The sequence below is a fragment of the Aptenodytes forsteri genome, unplaced genomic scaffold, assembly GCF_000699145.1.
Source record: "Aptenodytes forsteri isolate BGI_AS27 unplaced genomic scaffold, ASM69914v1 Scaffold65, whole genome shotgun sequence".
Taxonomy (NCBI): Eukaryota; Metazoa; Chordata; class Aves; order Sphenisciformes; family Spheniscidae; genus Aptenodytes; species Aptenodytes forsteri.
In genome coordinates, this window is record NW_008795127.1 from 1,553,178 (window position 1) to 1,575,964 (window position 22,787).

The 22,787-nt window shown below is 40.1% G+C and overlaps 1 protein-coding gene across 1 annotated transcript in view; it reads left to right on the forward strand.

Moving 5' to 3' along the window:
• STOX2 (storkhead box 2) overlaps positions 1-22,787 on the forward strand; it is a 74,469-nt gene that overhangs the window by 36,414 nt on the left and 15,268 nt on the right. Inside the window, exon 2 of the mRNA XM_009277353.2 lies at positions 19,008-19,160. Within this exon, the coding sequence (XP_009275628.1) occupies positions 19,008-19,160 (153 nt within the window). The remainder of the gene's footprint in view (positions 1-19,007; positions 19,161-22,787) is intronic.

Sequence of the window (22,787 nt, forward strand, 5' to 3'; positions counted from 1 at the left end):
TGGTACCGGCGGGGCTGCTCTTCCCTCCTGGGAAGCGTGGATGGTGCCTTGCCTTTGTGTTCGGGATTAGCACGGGGTGTGCTGGCGGTTGAACGTGCGTTGTGCTGTAGCGGGCCGCTAGAAGGTTACTGTTCTAGTAAAGGCCGTGTGTTTCTCTTCAGTGCAGGTTTAAAGAGACGGTCCGGGTCAAACCCGGCTCTGGTGTAAGCACACGGTTCGTTTGAAAGCAGTAGTGTCTCATAGCACGGCTGAATTCGGCCTAGAAAGCTGTAGAGGTTAGTGGCAAACGAGTAAATCTGGTATATCGAAGCACTTCCTTTGAGATTCTTTATTGCTAGTGCTGGAGGGCAAAGAAACAAATGCGTTTTTAAATAGGTTACAAAATTTCAAAGCATATTTAAAACACTGTGAAACATCTCATCAGTCTGTCTATGTTATTCCTTCTCAACGTTTTTAACGGTCATCCAACTGCAAAATAGAGATCTAAATTTTTCCAGACCAGTGGGTGAGACTCCAGGTGAAGTCTTGATCAGCTACTGCAAAGTTGTCCAATGTTTTCTTCCAGTCCTGGAATGGAAATTGGTATTAGTGCCTATGCTTATAATGCTGGAAGTCTCTCCTTCCAGCTCCAGTAAGCTGCAAGTAGGCCCTTACTCAAAATTTTCCTGAAGTTGCAAGATGCTCTCACACTGTACAACTGCTTTATGGTTGCATCACAGCTCAGGTTGCAAATTACAAACCAGGCTGTTTTAGAATTTTTAGATCTTAATCTTAAGATCTGGGACAGTCCCTGACAGATAAATTATGCATGCATAGTACACCTGATGTGTTGGGCCTGCTGCATCAGGCAGCCTGAGTTGCCAGGCATCTGGAAAAGTGGGCAATTACTTCAGAAACATGGGAAGTGTTTTCATGTGCAAACATGCATGGGGCACAGGATTTCTGTGAATAATGTAAGTCTGTTCTTACCTGGTATCATCCTTCCTTTCATTCCCCCCTCCCCCGACGGACTATAACTCCCTTTAAAAGCTGAAACCAAATTAATTTTTAATTTGTGCTCTGGATAGTTGCATGGAAGCCTCAGTGGTTCCTTGAGGGGCCAGGAAGCGTTTGTCAGGTGATTGTATTTGTGCTATGCTTGATTTGCTCCATGGTGGGGAAGTGGGGAGATAAAGGTTTTGGAATAGCTTCAAACAGGTCCTGGAATTCTGTATTTTACAAAAGTTTTAAACAAGGTATTCATTGGGGAATAAACCGGATATTGTTGAAAAAAATGAACCACTAAGAGTGTAATGAAATTATTTGTACAAGGGTTTTATTCTAACAGTAAAATGTTTTATTCTAAACAGTAATGTTTGCGGTAAAGATTCCCATGACTGCAAGTATATTTTGCAGGGAAGGTTCTTCTAAATAATCACTGTTTCTTGCGTTTTAAACAAGTATTTAAAGCACTGTAACTTACAATGCATATTTTTTCAATCTTTCTTACAAACATAGACTTCCGGTTTGGAATCATCTTCACAAATCCTTGCCTAAACAGTAAGGTGGGCTAAGGCAAGATGTTTCCAAACTTCCTTCTTTTTTTTTTTTTTTTAATCACTTTCTGGAGCTTATTGCCAGCTTTGAACACCTGTGAATAAACTAACCAGCAGACAATTTGAGGAGAGTGACCTGACCACTGTCTGCACTTGCAAAACCAAATGACTGAGGAGTCAAAAGATACGGAAGTCATTTCAGGATTCATCTCCCATGTAATAGCTCAAGAGGCAGCCTGCAGTTCACTTAGTTACTTGGGAGCTGTCAAAGAAAGCAGTATCTTATTCTACAGTATTATTGAAAAAAGGGTGCATGCCAGACAAGGACAACTTACAATCCATTTATTTTCAGCATTCTCCTAATTCCCATTATTTGAAGTAAAACCCGTCTTCCTGACAGACCAGCTTCCTAGTTCCCTTAATCCTGCCACAAAGTGATAATCCTTTATTTGTGACCTCATAGGCTGTTGCTACGGAGAATGCTGTGATATCACAAAGTCAGCACTGTGACTTCACTGTTGGTGGAAGCCATGGTTGAAGGAGATGGCCCGCTCTCTGGAGGCCTGGGGGAGAGTTTATGTACTTCTGGTGTTCTGCAAGCACTTCCTAAGGAGTAGTATTTGGCAAACAGGCTTGCATAATGTCTGTCTGCGTAGGTGATGAATGATACAGTCAGAGGCTGTGTATGAGGGGAAAATTTGTGGTGATTATGTTTGGCAAGGTTACTCCTGCCCTTGAAAGAAGTTATGTTATCAGGAGGAAAATGTCACTGAGAAGTTACACAAGGCTTTTGCATCCTCAGTCTCCAAAGATATGAGGAAATGACTCTGAATACTGGAATTATTTTCTCTAAAACCAAGAACTCTTTACTCTGTATCCCTCTTTTCTTTTTCTTCATCTTAAGAATATAATTTTCAAACCCAAAACTTTTCTTGGAAACACTAACTACATCAAAACTTCCATAGAAAAAAGTTTGTCAGGAGCAAGGCAAAAGACAGGTAAATCACATTCAAACCTTTATGCCCTAAAGTAGACTTTTAGGCTCTTATTTATAAATGGAAGTATGAAGGAGATGCATAACTTTAGGCATTGTGTCCAAGACTTTCAGATATTCCCAAATAGCTTACGTGCATGGATTCTTTTCACATTCAAGTCTGAGCTTTTATGCCAGGTTCCAGAAATGAGTGCCTAAAATTAGGCTCCTAAGTAACTCCTGATTTTCAGAAGTACTGAGAGTACAGCAGCACTCAATGGAGATAAAGGGAAGTACAAATCTACATCAGTTTTGAAGCTCAAGCTATGACTATTAGAAACAACATATGGCAATAGGAACCAAATTTGGCTCCTTTAATATCTCTGCCTTTGGCCATAACAGGAAGGTTTTAGAGAAATAGTACTTGCAACTTTAAATGTCAATAGTTATATGCTCTTCAAGAGTGAAGCTATCGGAACCCAGGAAAAAATATTAGTAAGAGAAAAGGGTAATTCCTTTGTTTTAACATTTACTTTTTGAATACATTAGGGAGTATATGATTGAACAACAGGAAGACACATTCTTGCTTCTAATAAAATTAGTATTTTTACTATTGATTATTCCATTTTGAATTTTCACTTTTATATGCGTGATATGAAAGGTCATGCAGAGGAATTTAGCAGGATTATGCATGTACAACTGCCCCCATCGATACAACTTTTGGAAGCTGTATAAGCTAAATCAGGTTAAAAAACCCCACTCTTATTCCAGAATAAATGGGGATTTACATAGGTATAATTACACCAAGATAACTCTGGCAGTAAATTAGTCTTTTGGACCAAAGCCCTGAGGTCAGTTTCCATCTTATCCCTGTTACACAGATGTTCCCCAAATTGTGTTCAGAGTGTGTACCAAACTGGATGCTGCATAACAAATCTATGTTGCAATATCTCAATTAAGTGTAGTACTAGAATTAAAATAAAATACTACAATTTAAAGAGAAAAATCATGAGCCTCATGCAGAGGCTTTGCAGACCACACGTGGCATGCAGGATGCACTTTGGGCAGCGCCGAATTTTCAAGTTCTTGTGGATTACACCTTCTTTCTATGAAACTACATGTGCATGTGTGTTTTGAAGAGCTGCTCGTAAAGCAGCGGAACACTTCTAAAGACAGTATTGGTGATGACATGCTTAACTACTTTCACATGTTTTGGTTCAAACTGCCCAAACCATTAGCATGCTCCCTCAGTGGAGTGATGTTGTATGTGTGCCTTATTAGCATGCACACTACTAATTTACTCTCTAATTTACTGTCCTGTAAGCTCCCATCCTTCCCTTAGCTTTGATCTTTCATCATAAAAGCTTAGGAGCCACCCTTTGGAAAACAAGCTAAATGTTTCTTTTTAGCTATTCTGCCTGTTCCAAACATTGAGCCCAAACAGGGAGGGCTCGTTCAAAGCCACTGGAGGATGCAGGTTCCCTCGGCCAAAGCCAGGCACTCTGGCTCACGCCTGAGCTGCTGGGGATGCTCCCTCTGCCGGGCCGCTGGCATTTGGGCTTAGGCTTTTGGGCTGCAGTGCGAGATACGTTTGTTCTTTCAGGCTTTTAATTGAGACTTTGAACGAGGCTTTCATTGAATCCTTTGTGTGGCATGGGGTGAAGGTCAGCCTACAAAACAAAACAAAGGCAAGCACCAAGTGGATGCAGAGCACATGCAGATCGGCCTTCACAAAACAACTGTCCTTTTGTTCACTTCTTTCTTCACTGATACACGCAGCCGTTCCCACTTTGCTTATTCCAGCAACCCTGTAGACCCTTATATTTTCCCAGCCTTCCTACAGCTGGAGGTACTAAATTTCTTTCTTAGCATTTGGTTATTATTCCTGCTTCCGTTTTGCCCCTCTAAGCATTTGGATTCTTTTAACAAGTCTTCTTTCATCATTAACATCACATATGCTGCATTGCCTGCTTGAGGAATCACACAAAAATCATCTCCTTCCTCACATTTCCTTTTAAGCTTTCCTGTGTCTTTTCTTACTTACATTGTTTCTTGTTTTTCTCTCCAATCTTCTGCTGCTGCTAATTCAATCTTTGTAGCCTAGGTTTTTTCTTTAAGTAGCCTCTACATCAGCTGTTCAAGACTGAAACTTGTAGCTACCAAACAGGCAGGAGGAGCAGCAGAGGTTTCAAAAAATGCTTTCAGGGCTACTTATATCACCTGTAGGTATTTCCAAGGGCTGGTCTGCACAGCAGTTCCAGCCTCCCAAAGGGGGTGGCCAAGTGAGGAGAGGGGCATGCACCATCCCCTTCACCATGTGCAATGCAGTGTTTACTGATGATCAGAAATGCTTTTGAAGCAGAGAGCCTTGTCAAGCTCTGGCTCTGACAGAGACTTTTTGCCCTTCTAAATAGGAGTCATGTGCCTGTGGGCCCATAAGGTCTGGGTGAGTTAAAGTACTGCCTGTGGGGGTAGCTCATTGAAAGAATATGGCAGTAACTGTAAGCCCTTTTTTCTTATGGTCCAGAATAGGGAATGACAACATAATGACAAGATAAGGAATTACTTTTTTTTGTTGTTGTTTTAATGTGTGTTAAGAAAATATTACCTTGCTATGGCGTAAAAGGTAGTCATTCAGAGCTTGGATTTATACATCCCCTATACTTTGATCTCAAAATTTGGTTATATGTGATTTTCTCTCTCTGTCCAGTGGTTACTTGCCAGATTTATTCAAGAAATTATCCCAAATCTCTCCTTTTGCTAGCCTTTTGGTTTAGTTCAATGTAAGTTGAGATCATCATCAGCTCCTAAGATCATCTCAGGAATCGAGGCTTGATATCCTAGTTCAGGTCCCTCTATACTGACTAAGAGGGCAAAGACACAACTATTTTTATGTGCTCTCATCTTTCAGAAAACTGGGTCATAGTGACACTTGGGAAGCACAAGGAGTCTTCCACACTCTAGTGCTTTATAAATGCTTGGTGAAAGTCCAAGAGAAAAGTCTCAACCTTAGTTTAGAATACAGAGGAGAAAAAAGAAGAACGGCCAGTTCTGGTCCCTGGAAAGGGTTAACAGTGTTCTGTGCAGCAGGGATCAATACCAAATGTTTGGGTTTTAATAGCTATATTAGAAAACTGAAGGATGGAATGGATAATGAAGTGGTAACCCTATCTGACAGATCACAGTTGTTCAGGTTCATTAAGACTGCCGAGGAGGAATTCAGAAGGCACTAGTGACAGCTGAGTGAAGCAGCTGAGCAATTCTGCAAAATAGTGACATCAGCAACATAGTGTAAGGCAATGCAGTGAACACTGAAAAAATCATGCTCAAATATGTTAGGTTTCATACTTTTTTAGGAGCGTGGTCTGCACGTTGCTGGAGTCAGTGGTGAATAAGTTAGATGAGTGGGGGGGTGGCAATTAAAAGTCTAAACATAAGACTGTGTAAATTAGGAGATACATAAGAAGTCACGCAACAGAGCTCTGTCTGTGAAATTGATAATTTCATCCTTGTTTTGGATACTGTGTTCGGTTTTATGGCTCACGTACAGAAAGATTTTCAGATTCCTGAAATTTCACTTAAAAAAGAAAAGAGCAGGAGGTAGGGAGGTGTTACTGTTGTAATAGTAGTAAAATGCCTGTTGTAGGTTTTGGTTTACTGCTTCCTGTAATAAAATGAGTGCTCAATAAAATTAAGCAAAAACCACATGAAATGGACAGGAGGAAACATTTAATCTAGTGCGTTGTTTAATTGTGGGAACCCCTGGTTCCAGGTACTGTCATTTATTTGGGAAGGTAGCTTTTGACTGCTGCATTTGCTGATAGTCATACTAAGTGGGAGAAAAAATGAAAATCTGCCAGTCCTTGAGGATTTCAAAAGAACTGTTTCTGTCTGGAACAAGGGCATTTCCCTTTAAGATGCAGTATACACTAGTGGCAATGTGTGCAGCTGGTTTTCTAATGCTTCCTCTGAGATGCTTAACCGGCATGAGAGAGGCAGCATATTTGGTGAGTTGCTGAACTGTTGTTCCATGGCATTTCCCGTGTTCCCATCCTCACAGCTGATCTGCACACAGGGGAGACCAAAGGACAGAATTTGAAAGTATTTTGAGCCGTTGTGGGAAACAGGGGCCACTGCATCTACCCCACACAGGTAGAGAAGAGGGGCAGAATATCCCAGTATAGCTACTTCATGTATTAGGGTGTAAGATACTTTGATTTCGTAAGCATTAAAGTACATCTTAAATATACTCCAGCCATAGTGAAAACTCCGCTTTCCACCACAGGGAAAAAAATGACCCAGTAAACTTTCAACTGCTAAGTGTTTGGAGTGTCTAACCTTTTCTTTTTAAAAACACTTCGGCACTATTTTCATTGTTTCCATGCCTGGCCTTTTCATCAGTTCTCTCCTAGCCAGGAAAAACTGGGCTGTTAAAGGCTGCTGCAGTACCATGGGACTTGTGTTCAGTGTTGCAGGTTCTTATTTTAACCTGCCAGTCATCACTATTTGTTTGAAAAGCTGTAACCACCGCAGTATCATCTTTGGGATGAAAATCCTTCCATGGTTACAGCGGTCAATATAAGTGAGAGAGGGTGCCCTATGTCGTTGGGTTGTATTGCTAAGCATCCCTTCACCACCTTTCAAGAATTTTAGCTGCTGACTAGACTCTTGCTGAATATTTGCTGCAGCATCCCTGGCCACATTGAAAAATGTGTTCTGGCTAAACTGAAGAGGATAGTGAAGAACATGTGGCTAAGACAGGCTGATTGTTATGTTTCAACAGTCATGTTCTGTGCTTTCAGGAGCATTTGTAAAGGAATATTTTTCTCTGCCTTTATAAAATTTCTACAGTAAAAGAAAACATCTAGGTTTATCAGTTTGTCGTTTTTTTTCTTTTGTTTCTCATGTGCTCACTCTCTCTTGCCAAATCTCCTCTAGTGTCAGATTTTTTTTAATGCTTCTATCTTTCCTTGCATTTACTGTTTGCTGCCAGAAAACAGGCAGGGTTTGTTTTTGAGGGGGTGGGGTGGTGGTGTGGTCGATGACAATATAGCTTTAACATTAATCGAATTGATAGTAACAGGTTCCTATGCAAAAAAACCCCAAACTCCCCTCCCATGGTCCTAGCTACAGAATCTGTTAGAGAAATCTTCTGTGTGGTTTAAAATATCACATACTTTCCAGTGAGCTATAATTGAAAGAAGCCTCTTTTAGTAGTCAAATTCTAAAAAGACAATTGTTTTACCTACTAGGCTTTTGGGGGAGGGAGTTTTGTGGGTTGCTTTGTTTTTCCTGTTAAGACTTGATGGGTTCATTCAAATGCTGTTTACTGGGTGGTTGTATTAGCAAGTGTGGCATGGGGTTATGTTTCTGTCCTGCATTAGGTAACATTTAAAGTATTGTTTGGTTTTCATTTTAGTTTTTGTGACTTTTTAGCATGTGATAAAGTGGAGATGCTTAAAAATGGATAACAAATAAGAAGAATTGGATGGTCAAAGATCCTTAATCATATCCACAGAGTGAGCTGTTAAAGTATAATGGGCAAGATCATGGTCTTGGGAGTCAAACCCAGGAATAATTGCTTCAAACTCATTAGTTGCAGGCAGCATAAAAAAGATATCTGGAACCGGTTGTTCAGTTGTGGGGTGACAGTGAACCACCAATGTAGTACAGCTGTGAAAAAAAGCAAGTTTCATTCTTACTATATATAGGGCAGGGTATTTCCACTAAAAGTATGGAATTTTCAGTTTCTTTGTACCTGACACAGGTGAGAGGTTAGCTGGAGCACTAGAATATGGTGCAGAATTCTGTTTTTTGCTTTTTAAAGAAAAGTTATGTAAGTTAGAGTAAATGTAGAAGAGTCCTCCAGAAAGATTAAAGGGACGGGAGGGGCAGACATACAAAAGAACACTAAAAGAGCATGCTTTTTTTAAAGCCAGTGGAATGACATCTGAAGGAGGGGAGGTATGTTCTCTGCAAATACATTGGGGTGTAAGCAGCAGGAGGGAAAAAAAGAGTATTTAAGTTCCTAGACAACATTAGCACGAAAACAGATGGGCATTACTTGTTGGAATATTGCTGAATTTAATACCCTGATCATGTTCCCTCTTGTGTTTTCTGAAGTGATTTCTTAAAGAACCAGGAGATTTATTCAGGTAAGCCAAGTGGAACTTATTAGCATACTGCAAGTAAGTTGTTATTAGTGGAGCACTAATATGTCAAAATTTTTAGTATGAAGAGATTTCCTAAAGAAATAGAAATGTAAGTTTGTATATTTCTGATGTTCCTTAGTCTGGTTTCTTCTGGGGCCGCAGGGTTCATGGGTTGTGTTCCCAGTCTGGTGTTTGGGTGGTTCCTGCTTTGTGAAGTTGGTGCTTGCAGAAGTAATCATAATGGTAGATGACCATAGTCTCTGCAGCTACAGACTCCAAATGCTGAGTGCTGATGGCTGATTTTAGCCTCTGAAATTCGGGATCCACTGAAACTGGTACAGGCTAGTCCAAATTTTCTCATGCTCTTGATAACCTTCTTGGCATCTTTAGGCGGTGTTCTTTTTAACATTTTATGTTCTCTGTCCATCCCCCCTGTCGTCCCCCCTCCCCCCCCATTCGAGCACATTCCTTTTCTCCTCTTGAATTTCCCACTGGTGATGGTGAAAGGGCTGTGGCAAAGGAAGGGAATCCTAGGCCCTGGCTCGGGAGGGCTCAAGGATGTAAGCAAGCTAATGTGGAGTTTGACAAAGGAGTCTGCGTTCAGCTCCAGCACAATGCGTGTGCAAAGAAAGAAAATGTGATCTTTACATCATGTGCTTTTTCAGTGTATGATGGAGATCGATCTCAGGCTATGCTGTATTCTGTACTGCTCTATTCGGATGCACATGCGTGCATGGAGTTATACAGAGAGAAGTATATGGTGTATTCATGCCGTACACTGTCAATAAGGCAGCTTTTGTTTCAGTACCAACTTCTGTCATGTGCTGGGGGGGGGGAGATGTGGGATGGAGGAACAGAGTAGCTCCCTTGATTGGGAAGTGCATGTGGTATTTTGGCTAGGCCTTCCTCCTCTGAGGTCATGCTACAGTAACATCACTGATGATGGCAGTGCTGGTTTATCCATCAACTTCAGCTCTTCTAAACTTTCTCATTTACATTTTCCCCGCTGCTGATCTCTCTTTCACTTTTGCTCTCTGCCATGCTTGAGGTATCAGGCACTTCTTGCTGTTCTTAATAGCGATTAAAGGGCTGTGTAATAGTGCTATGAGCTGATGAATTTGAGTAAAGGCATGCCTAGGTGCGTGTGCACACGAGATGTATGTGCACCCTAGGTACATGTGCACGCTCAGTGCATTCTACGTGTCTCCAGGGCGTCACACGTGCACGAGGAATTGTCTCAAAGAGCTTGCAGTTGTATTCATCTGTTCAGACTAGTCAAGCTGGTCCTGAGTGTATAACTCGGGTTCGAGTGCTAGAGAAATTTGTTAGAGAGAAAGGATATTCGGGTCATGGCATTACCTTTATCTTTCTTTCGCCAGTATTTTAACATTGGTGATAGTAGCGTGACTACTGCTGCAAGATTTGTGCATGTGTGTGAAAACAGTACTGCACGCAAAAGCCCAGCTATTTAGCTTTGCATGAATGTTATGTGGTGCAAAGGAAAAGCAGATCAGAGCTCTCTTTTTTTCTTTCAGTAGGTGCCTGTTGTAATTCACTTTAAAGCCCACAGAAATTTTTCTTCTTGCAGTGAGTTTCGTTGCTGTAAAGTGGGTGTGGGCTTAGCAGACAAACAACCAGAGTTTCCGCAGGATGATCCTGAGGGACCCAAACACTGCAAATGCCAAGCTGGATTCATTAGAGGCTTTGTGGCTGATCCTGCAGCCCCAGGGAAAGCAAAACTCCTGTAAAGTTGAGGGAGGATTTCCTGGAATGAGGGCTTTCAGGGAATACAGAAATTGATGACTGTGTGTATAGCAAAAGCCCAGCTTTTAATGTTGAGATCTTGGCTACTGTCTAACTACAGGTGTAGCAAAGCACCCAGCTTACCTTACACTTGTAAATTAGCCTGTTTATAATATGGCTTTGCTGCATAACAATCGCCATAGACCTGTAAACAAAAGTGATGTTTGTTAGTTGTGTAACCCAGCTATTTACTTACCCTCTTGAAACACATAGACCTATTTTAGGCTGGGTTTGACTCTTTCACTGCCAGGGTAGCTGTAAGGCTAGGGCTTGCAGCATAGGGAGGTGGTGACCTTTGTATTTAATTGAGTCCTAAACACCTGGTGTGTTTATTTACGGGAGAACCTAGGAGCACTGCCTGTTCCAGCACAGCACAGGTGAGTCCTGAAGTGCTGTGTTTCAGGAATTTATGGATTATGTGCCTACTATGCTTCAAACTATTTCAGAGTGCTTAGGATACAGGAACCTTTAAAGAAGTGTCCCATGGCAGCATTCCTTTTTTTGTTTGCCCCTCCATTTCTGCATACTGGTCTTCTCATTTTGATGACTAGATCACGACTAGAAATAGTTCTTTTGCAGTAAAGGCAATTTTAAATGTTTCCTTCTCTTAAAAGAAAATCCTCAAACAACTAAAAATGTTTCTCCAAAACAGCAGTGTCTGTATCTCATCACACACTATTCCTGCGTCCTCTTCTGTGTTTTCCTGATGCTTTAGCTTAGCATATTCTCACCAAGCAAAGGAAAACCTAGCACTGGGAGTGAGATCCTGACACAGTGACCTCGTTCTGAGCATTACCTCTTTGTCGGTAGCAGCAGAAGCTGAAGCAGCTCTGCTGGCTCTCGGCACTTGGAGCAGTTTGACATTTTCAGTCTGGCATGGTTTCAGGGCTCACTTTGTTTTGAGCCCAAATGGTGAATGGGGTGATGAAAAATGAGCTTGCAAGAACTTGTCCACTGCTTCTAATTTTTTGATAAACAGTTTGCAGCAGCACAACTTTGATCCAGTTTACAGCAGAGCTGTTTGTTATGTGCAGGTCTGCAGCATTCTTCAGGACTGACAAAGGAGAGTAAATCTTTCTTTTTAATCAATAGAGTAAAAACTGGTAAGTGTCATGCTAAATAGTGAATAATTTAAGAAAATACTGTTCTGTGTAAGTGTGTGCACGCACGTTTGTGCATTTGTGGTTTTGTGTATTGGGGGGCTGTGTATTACATCAGGCAGGTATGTTAGGGGTAAATTTTTTGTCTTGACTAGAGGGTTAAAGCTTTAACTTGTCTTTGCTAATGCATGTAAATAGCTTTCTTGTCCACTTAATGAGGCGGCTGGCTTGTTTTCCTGTACAATGCAGCTGGGCACCGTTCCAGAAGCAGAGGCACTTCGTTTCAAAGACAAAGAAGCCAGTGCAGACATAGGGAGAAACCTGGAACGTTGCGCCGTGGATTTTTTCAGAGCGATGACTCATTTCAGTTCACAAAGGATTCTGGGCAGGGTAGTGAGAAGTCAGGTTGGCTGATCCATTCCTATGACTTCACTTTGCAGAGAGCCAGGGAGAAGAGGAGTGACACTGCAGAATCCTGAGGCACTGCAGTGGAGAGGTGCTTTGCGAAGACTGTGAGTGCCTTTGGAACAGGGGGTGGTGTCAGAACGTGATTCCAGCCATTCAGTGGAAATAGGGCAAAAGGAGAGAGATGTTTTCAAAACACTGTGTGGGAGTTATATTTGTAGTCCCCTTTAGATTCTCTACCTCCACCTCCCCTGTCATTTCTTAACCATTTGTTTCTCGTACTTATGTGAGAATTGTGTGAAATAGCATTCCTTTCAGTGGACCTGCATAGATACTACATTCTTTTTTATTTTCTGGAAGCCCCTATTTCCTGCTTTAAGAGGTGGGTGTTTAGCATGTTACTGCCTAAAAGCATGCTTTGTTTTTTCTTCTTTCAGGTCCTGTGGCGCTGACCTATGCTGCAGCCAGCCAGCTTCCACAGTGATATAAAGCCCCAGTATGCACATTGCTGTTACATCACAGCTACTTTGGATACTGTACTGGAGCATGGAACCAGACCATAGGGGTTCAGGTAAGTCCCCCTTTTTTAACATATTGTGTGCCAGGAATATAGACGTGGACATTTATTAAAAGATGCATTTGAAAAATATTGTTTGAGGAAACACATTCTAAAGCACACAATATATTAAAAAAACACAGTTCCACCCTCCTCCTTCCCAGGATAAGCAATGCCACCAAAGTCTCCTCAACTGAATCCTCTGGGAAAGTTCCGTGCTCCAGCAGAAACTTTTTATGATCATAGTTGTAACACGTGCTGGGATATCACTTTGGGATCAGGAGGCAGCTGGCCACAGGACATGAACAAAGAAAAGGAAATTTAAATCACAGGAAATACGCAGGATGAATGCATGTAAGACAAGTCTGCTGACTGTGGGCAATTTAGCACCTGTTTCTGAAAGTTAGTGCCACTTGGACCATGCTTTCAGCTGGATCTGAATGATTAAAAAGATCAGTTTACATGGTTGAAGTTAATAACTGGCAAGGGACTAGAACTTTGTTCAGAGGCCAGTGTTTGTCATATGATTGGTCATTATTAAGGTTGCTGTGTTTTCTTCAGGCTGGTTAGAATTGGAGTGGTCACGTTGCCAGGTCACATTCTTAAAGCGTTCATGATCTGTATCTGCAAGGGAAAGTATGTTCTGGTGTGCATGCATTTCAGAGGTGCAGAAAGAGCTTGCTGGTTAGCAAATGTGTTACTGCATTTGTCGAGCCTTTGTTTAAGCTGCTCTTAAACAGGAATAAATGGACAATCTTTAGTGTGGTTTTTTTCTTATTGTTATCAGTCCTCTGATATGTATAACTGTCTAGTAAACACAACCTGCAGCTTTGTTCATAAAATACTCCAGGAAATGTGGTTTAAAAGGAGGATTTAGCTATGGCTGAGAACAGCGCAAGCAACACACCTTCTAATTTTCTTTATTTCAGATTTTGCCAGTAAAATGTGTTCTTTTCTGTGTCAGTGTGCTAGTGCAGATCCAAGGTATTTCAGACTAATCTGGGTAATACCACAGAAATCTGCATATTCTTCCTGTTCCTTCCTGTTGTTTAATCAGATGGAAATGTTGTCTGGCATAAAATGGCAATTATATATCATTGTTGTGAGTTCACATAAGAAAGGTTTTGTTTGCTATATCCATGTAAGTATTCTATAATTTAGAGTGATTCAGTCACGTTGGGGTTTGGGGGGGAAAGGGTAATGTGCAACCCAGGCCAGACATGTAACTTCCTCGGCATCTGTCCCTTCTTTAAGTAAATCTGAAAATGTGCTTTTTCTAGAAGAGGCTTTTCACTTATGGTATTCTTGAAAAAAAGCTATAATATTCTAGGCTGAAGAGCCCTCTTTTTGCCCATTACCAGTAGTTTTGGTTTTATTAGCTACCTTTTGTTTGAAAAGGACCTTTCTGTAGTTCTTCCCAGAGTGAAATCATAGGTGAGTGTTGACCAGAACAGGCCGTTGGCAAGAAATTTTCTGTAGGGGATTTCTGTTGCAACCACCACTATAATCATTGAGGTGCCATGAAGTTACTGTACTCTAGTTCAATGTTTTCTGATTAATAACGTAGTTCTGTAAGCAGCAAAAGTAGTGAAGTCAGATTTCCCTTGACAAGTGGTTTTTGACTGGATTCTCTCCTGTCTAGTGGGACATGGCTATGCCTGAAACTCTGTGCAGATGGAGTGTGCATAGCAAACGCTTGTTTTAGAACCTCTGTTGTCTAGTGAGGCTCGACCTCTCTGGCACATGCACGCACGCAGACTGTGATTGTGTAAGCCTCATTTCCTGTGGAAACCAGGCTAAAAATCATGTTTAAAGTTTGTCTTGATCCGTAGGAAACAAAAGGTTAAAAAGGTGTTGAGAGGCTGGATGAAGAGGAGAAACAGGGCTTTGGCTTCCTAATCAGAGGGTCTGTTCCTCATTTCAGGGAAATAGTGTGTATAAATTCTAATATAGTGTGGCTTTGCACTGTAATTTCCTTAATTTTCCTTCACAGTGGCTGTACTGAATTGGTTCCATTTATAAGTCAAGAGGTGATTTATCAAACCGTCTTCATGCAAACTTCGTGAGACAGGGAGTTTGACTTCCAGGTCACTTCTTTCCAGCAGCAGAATCACTAATAAAAATTCTGTCATCAGTATGTAGTTGATAGTTTAATTGCTGATACATGGTGCAGAATATAGTCTACCTCATTTTCTCCCAAGATGGTGGTACCCAGACTTTCAGAGAACAGAGGCACTAGATAAACTGGCACAGGAAAGGTTCTGGCTGGTGTGGGTTCAGGATGTGTGAATTTTCATTCCCAGCTCTGTTACAGACCATCACTTTCTCATCTGTATGTTAAGGATAGTTATGGTTACCCAGCTTTTCTGAGTTTCTTGAAATCCACTGAAGAAATGTGCTATGTAAGAGCTAAGTGTTTATTTTATGTGCTACATAATCTTTTGTTCTAAGTAACAATATTTTTTTTCCCACAGGGTAGCACTACAAATCCCCAAGGCATAAATGAGGACAAATCCCATTCATTGTTTGTTATGGGCTTAGACATTTTTGAAAATTAAGTGCCACTTAAAACAAGAAGTCTAGAAAACTTTTTTTTTTAAAATTCTTTAGAGAAAAGTTTGGAAAGACACTGCAGAAACAGAGCTAAAACTATATGTGTGTGTATATATCTCTCTCTCGTATATAAACAAAACATGCAGTCAGCTGATATGAAAACTGTTCTGAGCTCCAGTTTTCATTTAATTGGGAACATAAACATATGAAAGTTAAGGATAATAATTTAATTTAAAAAGAAAGCTGCTTGAGACAAGCATCAGTCAGAGCTAACAGGAGCCATATGCTAGATGTTTTATGTAAGTGATGTGGTCCTCAAAAAAAAAAAAAGGAAATAGGAAAAACATATTTGATTTTTTTTAAGCAGATCTTTCCTAAAGAAGTTGTAGTAAACCTTCTGTTCAACAGGCTAAATAATATTTATGTGTGTAATTGATGTTAATATATTAAATCGTAGATGCAAGGTATTTTCTGTTGTTGTGCATCAATGAAGTTTGTTCACTTAACTATAACCACAGAGTGCTTGTAGTTTCCCAGAGCCACAGGATTGTTAAGATAAAACTTGGCAAATTAGTTTGTCAAAGTTTGTCAAACCCCCCCCGAGTGAGGGGGTTTTGGCTTTCTATCACTAGGTCTACTGAAAGTTTTACAGATGTGTGCTAGCCTTTTTAAACCAAGAGCCAGTAGTTATCTCCAGCAGACAGTTATGGACAACAAGCTGTGGAGGTAATGCTGGCACAACAGAGGTGAAACAAGAGTTCCCTTGTCATAATGAAGAAGGTTGAAAAGCACTCAGTGGAAAAGACTAAGGCTTAACTGGCGATAGTCCCTTACAAAACAGAAAGAAAGGCTCTCACATAAACCAGTATTTGTTGGCCGTTTCTATAGCATTTAAAGCCATTTAAATTATGATTTTATGGACAATTATAGTCATCTTTATAGTTAATTAAATGGTTGTTAAGCTCCCAAATATTTGCAAGCAGGATGTATGTTACCCTGGCATACTAACTATAGCATGCTTTGCTAGAGATTGTGTTAACATTAAGGAACTGATACTGAACGTTTTATATTGATGACTTACGTGAAGTATAGTTAGTATTTCAGTGAAAACTCTTGGCTTGTTCCTGTTGACAAGAGCACAACTGGCAGGGGTCAAATGTGCAGACTGAATGTTTTCTGCACGCTAACCTAGAAAAGCAATTCCATGCTGGAGGTCTGCTTTGAAAGGAAAGATTGTGCAAAGTGCAAGGTTACTAAAATCCAGGTAAACTGTATTATTTCTTAACATGTACTTAGCCAGTTTTAAGTTAACAAGTTCTGACCGGGAGTGATCCCAGAGGTTGATCTCTGCAGGCTCTTGGCAGTCAGGAGAGAGGGATGGGTTGCTCCCTGGGGGTGAGCAGAGTAACTGGTTTGAGTTCTTGTCCAATCATCCCTCCTGGGGACAGCTGGGAGGCTGCAGAGCAAACCTACGTAAATCAGCAGCACTTGCTAGGCTTCATGTATAACCCTTCTTGAGTCCCTTTCCCACTTCAAGAAGCTGATTATGGTATTGAGGCCCATTCCTTACATCCTAAATATCATTCTCATTAGCTGTGAGTGGATTGTTCCGGGTGCAAGGGAAAGAAAGAGATCTTCCTCCCACTCTCCCATCCTGGCGCCTGTGTAGGCGGCAGTGTGAGTGCGTGGCTGGGAGTAGGCACAGGGATACTCTTGCCGTGGTGCTTTGGTTTAAGAAATTGTCGGGTCTTTGATGATCCAGATAAAACAATTCAGGAAGTTACTGCCCTTCACCTGGATGCCCTTAAAGCTACCCAGGGAGCCCATTTCAGTGCCTAGTGAAGCTGATAAGGTTAAACCTCAACTGAGGGCAATATATGCCAATCTGTTTGACATTGCACTGAACTGAACTTAGTAGTGCTCACAAGGGTACCCGTGACATAGATAATCTCTGTGTGAAAGGCAGTAATTTCTTAAATTGCTTAGCTAAATCTGCATAATTCTTACCATAATTCTGATGCTTTTTAGACATGAAACTAATCATTAAAGAAACTGATCCTCTACACAGAGTGCATGGTGACTGTTGATCGAAGTTGGTAAACTTATATGTCTGGCTGATTACAAAGATTTGTCTATGAACAAGTTTAAGCTGACAGCAGGTATAATTATTAGTAAATAGTAATATAATAACTGTGATGTTCTTTATCCATTCTCAAATGATGAGGGACAAATGGTGTTTGCTCCCAAGTCATGTGAAAGCGTGTATCTCACATTTCCCTGTAAGCTGCCTACGATTTTCTTGATTGCCATTGTCTGTAAAGCACGTGGCAGGAACTTTTCAGGTGTATATGACTAAAAAAAGTCCAGAAAAGGTCATCATTCTGTGGTCAGGTAAGAATGAGGAGGATCTTGGGGTGCACTGTGTTGAAGCTGGAGGAATGCTACTGTGTTGGGATTGCGGCATTGATCTGGGCCAGCCTGATGCAATCAGGAGACAGCATAGCACAAATGTGTATTTTAAATCGTTGTGTCTTGGGCAGTGTGTATCACTGTTGTACAACAGATTGTACAGCTGGTGTATTGAAAAATATTGCTCATAAGTCTCACTGAAGCAGTTATGCAATTTGCTACTCCCACCAATTCTTTTTTTTTCTTTTCAAAGTGCTGAGTATAATGCAAGATTAAATGCATTTTGATAATCAGTTTTAGAAACTGCTGTCCCTGTTTAATAGACGTAATAGGAATATAGAATTAAGAGGGGAAATATTAGATCCTCTAAATTGTGGAGGAAGGTTTGAATTTGAATTAATTTCCAGTAATTTGATTCCTGGTTTGATCATAAGGTATTGCTCCGTGACAGCAGAAATAGGGTGATCTTTCTGAGATTTCAAAACCATTTAGGTAAAACTTAATCCCTGGCTGTTGACTGGCCAGAAAAGGATTCGTAGTCAAGCACCCCTTGTTCTGTCTGTTACTCTTTATTATTCCTTTTCCACTGGCAAAGGAAATTTTTCAGCCTGCTGCTTCCCTCTATTTGAGATCATTGGGGAACTGTTACCACTTCAAGAAGAGGTACAGAGCAGAATCTAAAAGCATTTCTGTATTTATATAAAGTATGTTAAAATGCACATGTATGTGTGTATTTGTGTAGTCATGCTAGTATTATCAAATTGTAATTTCTCCTGTAACTTTCATTTTTAAGATCTTTCAATGATTTTTTAAGTATAGGTTAATGAATTATTTTTAAAGACAACATGAGAAAAGTTACAACAAAGTTAATTTTCAGGCCATCCTGGAACCATTAAAATGACTCTTCTAAAAAATACGTAGTCCATACAAAGACATTTGACATGTACATCCAGGAGAGGTTTATTCAGGGTATCAATCTTAAGGTGTTTGATGCTTTTGTGCCTCTAAAGAGTGTTCTGCGCTTTATCAGCTGAGGGAAAATGTTATTCATTAACTTAGCAAGATTTTTTCCTGATCTTTGTTAGTATTAATAAAAAATATTCTATCAAGTGGAAATGGTGGGTGATCCATACCGCTAGCCTTTGAAAGGGGAGTGAAATCTCCCCTTTTATGTCCAGAGAAATACATGCAACTATTTTGTTTATGTAGTTACCTAGCAGGATATTCAAGCACAAGGTTTTGCAACCGTAAGTGCTAATCTGTGGGCATTTTTCTGAATCTCTCTATTGCACCCTTTGAGAAACTATGTCTGCATAGTGTATATCTCCCATTTTCCAAAGTTCGCCATGTCTAAGTTTTGAAATAAGCTGTTGGATGGTTCTCCATTGTAAGAGTTTTATCCCCAGCTCAGTACAAAGACTAGAGCTGTGCACATCTTCTCCGATTGTATCTCTACGTCCTTGTTCTAAGAGCAGATTTTTAAACAAAACGCTTCATTGCACATCTGTTGTCTTTTTACAGGTGATGTATCACCCATCAGCATGTCTCCCATCAGTCAGTCACAGTTTATTCCACTTGGGGAAATCCTTTGCCTGGCCATCTCAGCAATGAACTCTGCCCGAAAACAAGTCACACAAGAAGCACTAATGGAACACCTAACAACGTGCTTCCCAGGTAACTGGACATTAATAAATCATTGGTCAGATGGGCGCATGTCTGTAAAAGGGCAGTTAAAGAATCCCCAATCCCTACCCAAAAGGTTGTGTATCTTTTTGGCTTACTTAAAAGAGGGAGTTTCCGTGTTCGGTAGTCTGTTTTTCTTCACTCCTCTGGATGGGAATATTGATTCATCCTGAGATGCTACCCAAAAGTAAAAGGAGACTTTAGGGTTCTAATCTTATAACCTTTTCTTTATTCTTAACATACAGATAATTGAGTTTTCTTTGACGAGGCCATTCATGTGAGATGCATTTTGCAGGGTTAATTCCTGACTTCATGTAAATACTAAAAATTACTTGAGGTACTAAACAGCAAACTGTATTGGCTTGTTTCTTTTTTCAGGCTGGTATCAGAATAAGCTTGTTTGTGATTTTTCTCACAAAATAACCTTCTTTATCATCATAGTCAAAAGAGTTTAGGACTTCTTTAGTAGTTATGGAGAACAAAGCATGTGTCATAGCCAGAGCAGACTTATTCCACCTTGTGGCTTTCAAACCAGTTGTAAGCTAACTCGTAAGAGCTCTGTTGACATCATTCAACCAGTTCAAGTGTCATTGTCCAGTCTCCAGAGAGAGAACCTCATGAAGGTCTGTGTGTAGAGCATTCTCTCTTAAAGAGCAGATTTCCCATATACTGCATGTCTTCCTTCGCCTAGGACAGGCTCTCAAAACTGGTGTGGCCTGATGCAAGTAATAGAGTCCAATGACGATGATGTGCCTGCTTCAGGGAGAGGTTATATTTAAACTGAAAGGAGGTTGTCAGCATGGTTTCCGGGGGTTTTCAGAGCCGTCTTGGACACAGTTCTGGCTTTTGCTTCTGTACTGCCCTTGCTTGAAAAATCTTTAAATCTCTTTTTTTTTTTTTTTTTTTTTTTTAAACTTGACCACTCTCTCCATGACTAAAAGGGTCGGAGAGCTATAGATTCACTTGCTGTGCTTGTAAATGCTTTTGTACTGTTCTGAAGATATTCCTGTCAGCATTTGATAATGTTTATTAAACGGTAAAATGAAAATGTCTTGGATTAAAGATACTGTAACATCAAAAAAAGGAAACCTATATTAAGAATGTACTCTTGAATATGCTGCTTCCCTACTGGCAGTCTGTATCTGGAGTTCGTGAATCATGCAAAATGCATCTTGTAGAGACATCTACAAGTGTGGTATAAAAGCATTGGGCAGAGGTTTACTGCTCAAGAGAGCACAACTTTTTCACTTGTGCTTTCTATGATTCTGGGCAAGATGTTTAACTATTCGGTGCCTGAGTTTACAATTCTCTAAACTGGTTGAGAAACTTCTCTATTGTACCTCTTTTACAGCTGTAAAAAGCAGCTAATTAAAAATGCTTCAGTAGGAAAACTACTGATGCATCTGCCTCATCTAGGCAGCCTAACTGTGACCATGTTTTGATGTCTTGAATTTTTTTGCTTACATTTCAGAGCAAGAGTTACTTAAAGCCTTGAAGGTTACATGGCTTTTGCTATAACTGGTACTAAGTTCTGAGATTTTAAAATATAATTCTGGATTGAGAGCTGTGTTTGGAATAAACAATTCTGTCTGATATTTAATAATTGCACTTTGGAAAAAATTACTGCAAGTGTATTTTGTAAATACTGGCTTTCTGTCCCAATTTGTGGTTTTGTTTATCAGGGGTTTTCTTCAGTATGCTTGGCTGATTTTGAAAATAGTGGTAAAAGTTGTAACGGATAGCATGCAAAGAAGGCAAAGTTCACAATTATAATTCCAGTTTAATTCATTTTCATGATTTTTTTCCAAGTCGTGTTTTCTTTATAGCTATGTAGAAGAGTATAGCTGTATAGAAGAGTTCTGTAGATTGAAAGTGTTTTTCCAATGATTCTATCAATATTTTTATATAAACATTATTTCATGGTGGAAATGATAATTCATTGGTGGCATCCCTTGGGTTTCCTGGGAGCATGATTATCAGTTGACTTGGTGTGTTATGCTATTCTTGCTAGACAGAACCATACATCAAAAATAATTCAACAGGCTGGATTATTTTGTAGACTCTGCTCAGAAGAAGCCTGAGGCAAGTTAGCACACAGTCTCTTGCTGCCTCTTTTTTCCACTAGCCATGAACATGTGCATTTCTCAAGTCTGAGATTAAAAAAAGGAGGGCCTTGTTTTTCCTGCCTCACTTCCCAAAACATAAAGAAAATTATCTGGAAAAAAAAATAATCCACCATTTGTTGTCCAATTTTTTTCCCCTCTCTAGAGAAATGCCTTTCTCTTCCAGCCATGACATGTTTAACATAGCAAACATACATGTCCTCTCAGTGTATGAGGATTATACAAAAATTTTGTCCTTTCCAATAAACAGAACCTCTTCTTGTGCTGAGTGATATTTTTCACTTGTCTACCCAAACGCTCTCATAAACCAGCCGTGGCTTTTTGAGCCCTTGTATTCACTGTGGCTATTTTAAAATATCTGATGTCCTCCTACAGTCTGATAGTTTATTTTTCCTAACTAAGTGCTGATGCTCTGAGAGAGAGGAGAGCATTACCAGTGTAGATGTATCTGTCGTTGTCACGTAGCCTCTCTGTATCTCACCCTGTAGCAGCACTTGTCTGCCTGTGTTGTTTGTGTTTCAATGAACAGATGCTTCACTGCGTTTCATGGCGTGTATAAATTTCCTAAGACCCCAGATGCTATTCTCAAACTGCCTAAGAATAATAAATCTCTTTCCTCAGTGCAGGATCTTACACTTGCAGTCTAGCCCTCTAGTTTGCTGAGCCATTGTGCAGGCATAAATCTGGGCCATGGCTCTATCTGAAATAAGGTATGCTAATTATTTATAACATCACATAGCAACCACTTCACATCCTTAACTAGTATTTCATGAGCCAATCAGAGTATTTCTTTTATCCCTTGTTAAGCCTTAGCATCAGCTCAGGAGAAAATCATTTTAGCAGATTTAACACCATTTAAATACTACTTCAGATGTATTTTTCATGAATTTATTTTATTGAGAAAGTTTGTAATGATAATGCACATCTTATTTGTGGCTTTTGTTATTTGTCAGGTTTTTAAAAAAGCAAGAGGGCTCCTGCTGCATGTGCTCCCATTATTCTAACTTAGAATTAAACAATGAGATGTTTGTACAGCCCTACTTTATAATTTATTGACCATGGTTTAAATCCCGTACATTAAATGTAAATCTTTGAAATCCAGTATAAGGAGCTAAGAATGTAACCTCTGTTCCTGTGTTTGGCAGCCAGACCCTCTTATCTGTATGAACCTGGCAGAAGAAAACATCAAGCCTTAGTCTATGCTGCCTTTAGTAAGGACTTTGTCTCCCCCTCCCCCTTACAATTTTGTCCCTGTACTTCTTAAAATCATTTTAAGGTGTTCAAAATTTTGTATTGGGCTACGTTGCTTTTGAAGCAAACAATTTTCTGAAAGCTGGCAAATTCCTCTAACATTTGCCTTTATAACTGTTCACTCTTTAAATATGTGAAATGTATATGTAGCACTTAAGTGTCTTACATTAACTGAGTTCACTCTAGGTCAGAGTTCTTTGTGAACAGCAAACAAGACATAATCTTCTGTCTGGAAGCTCAGTGG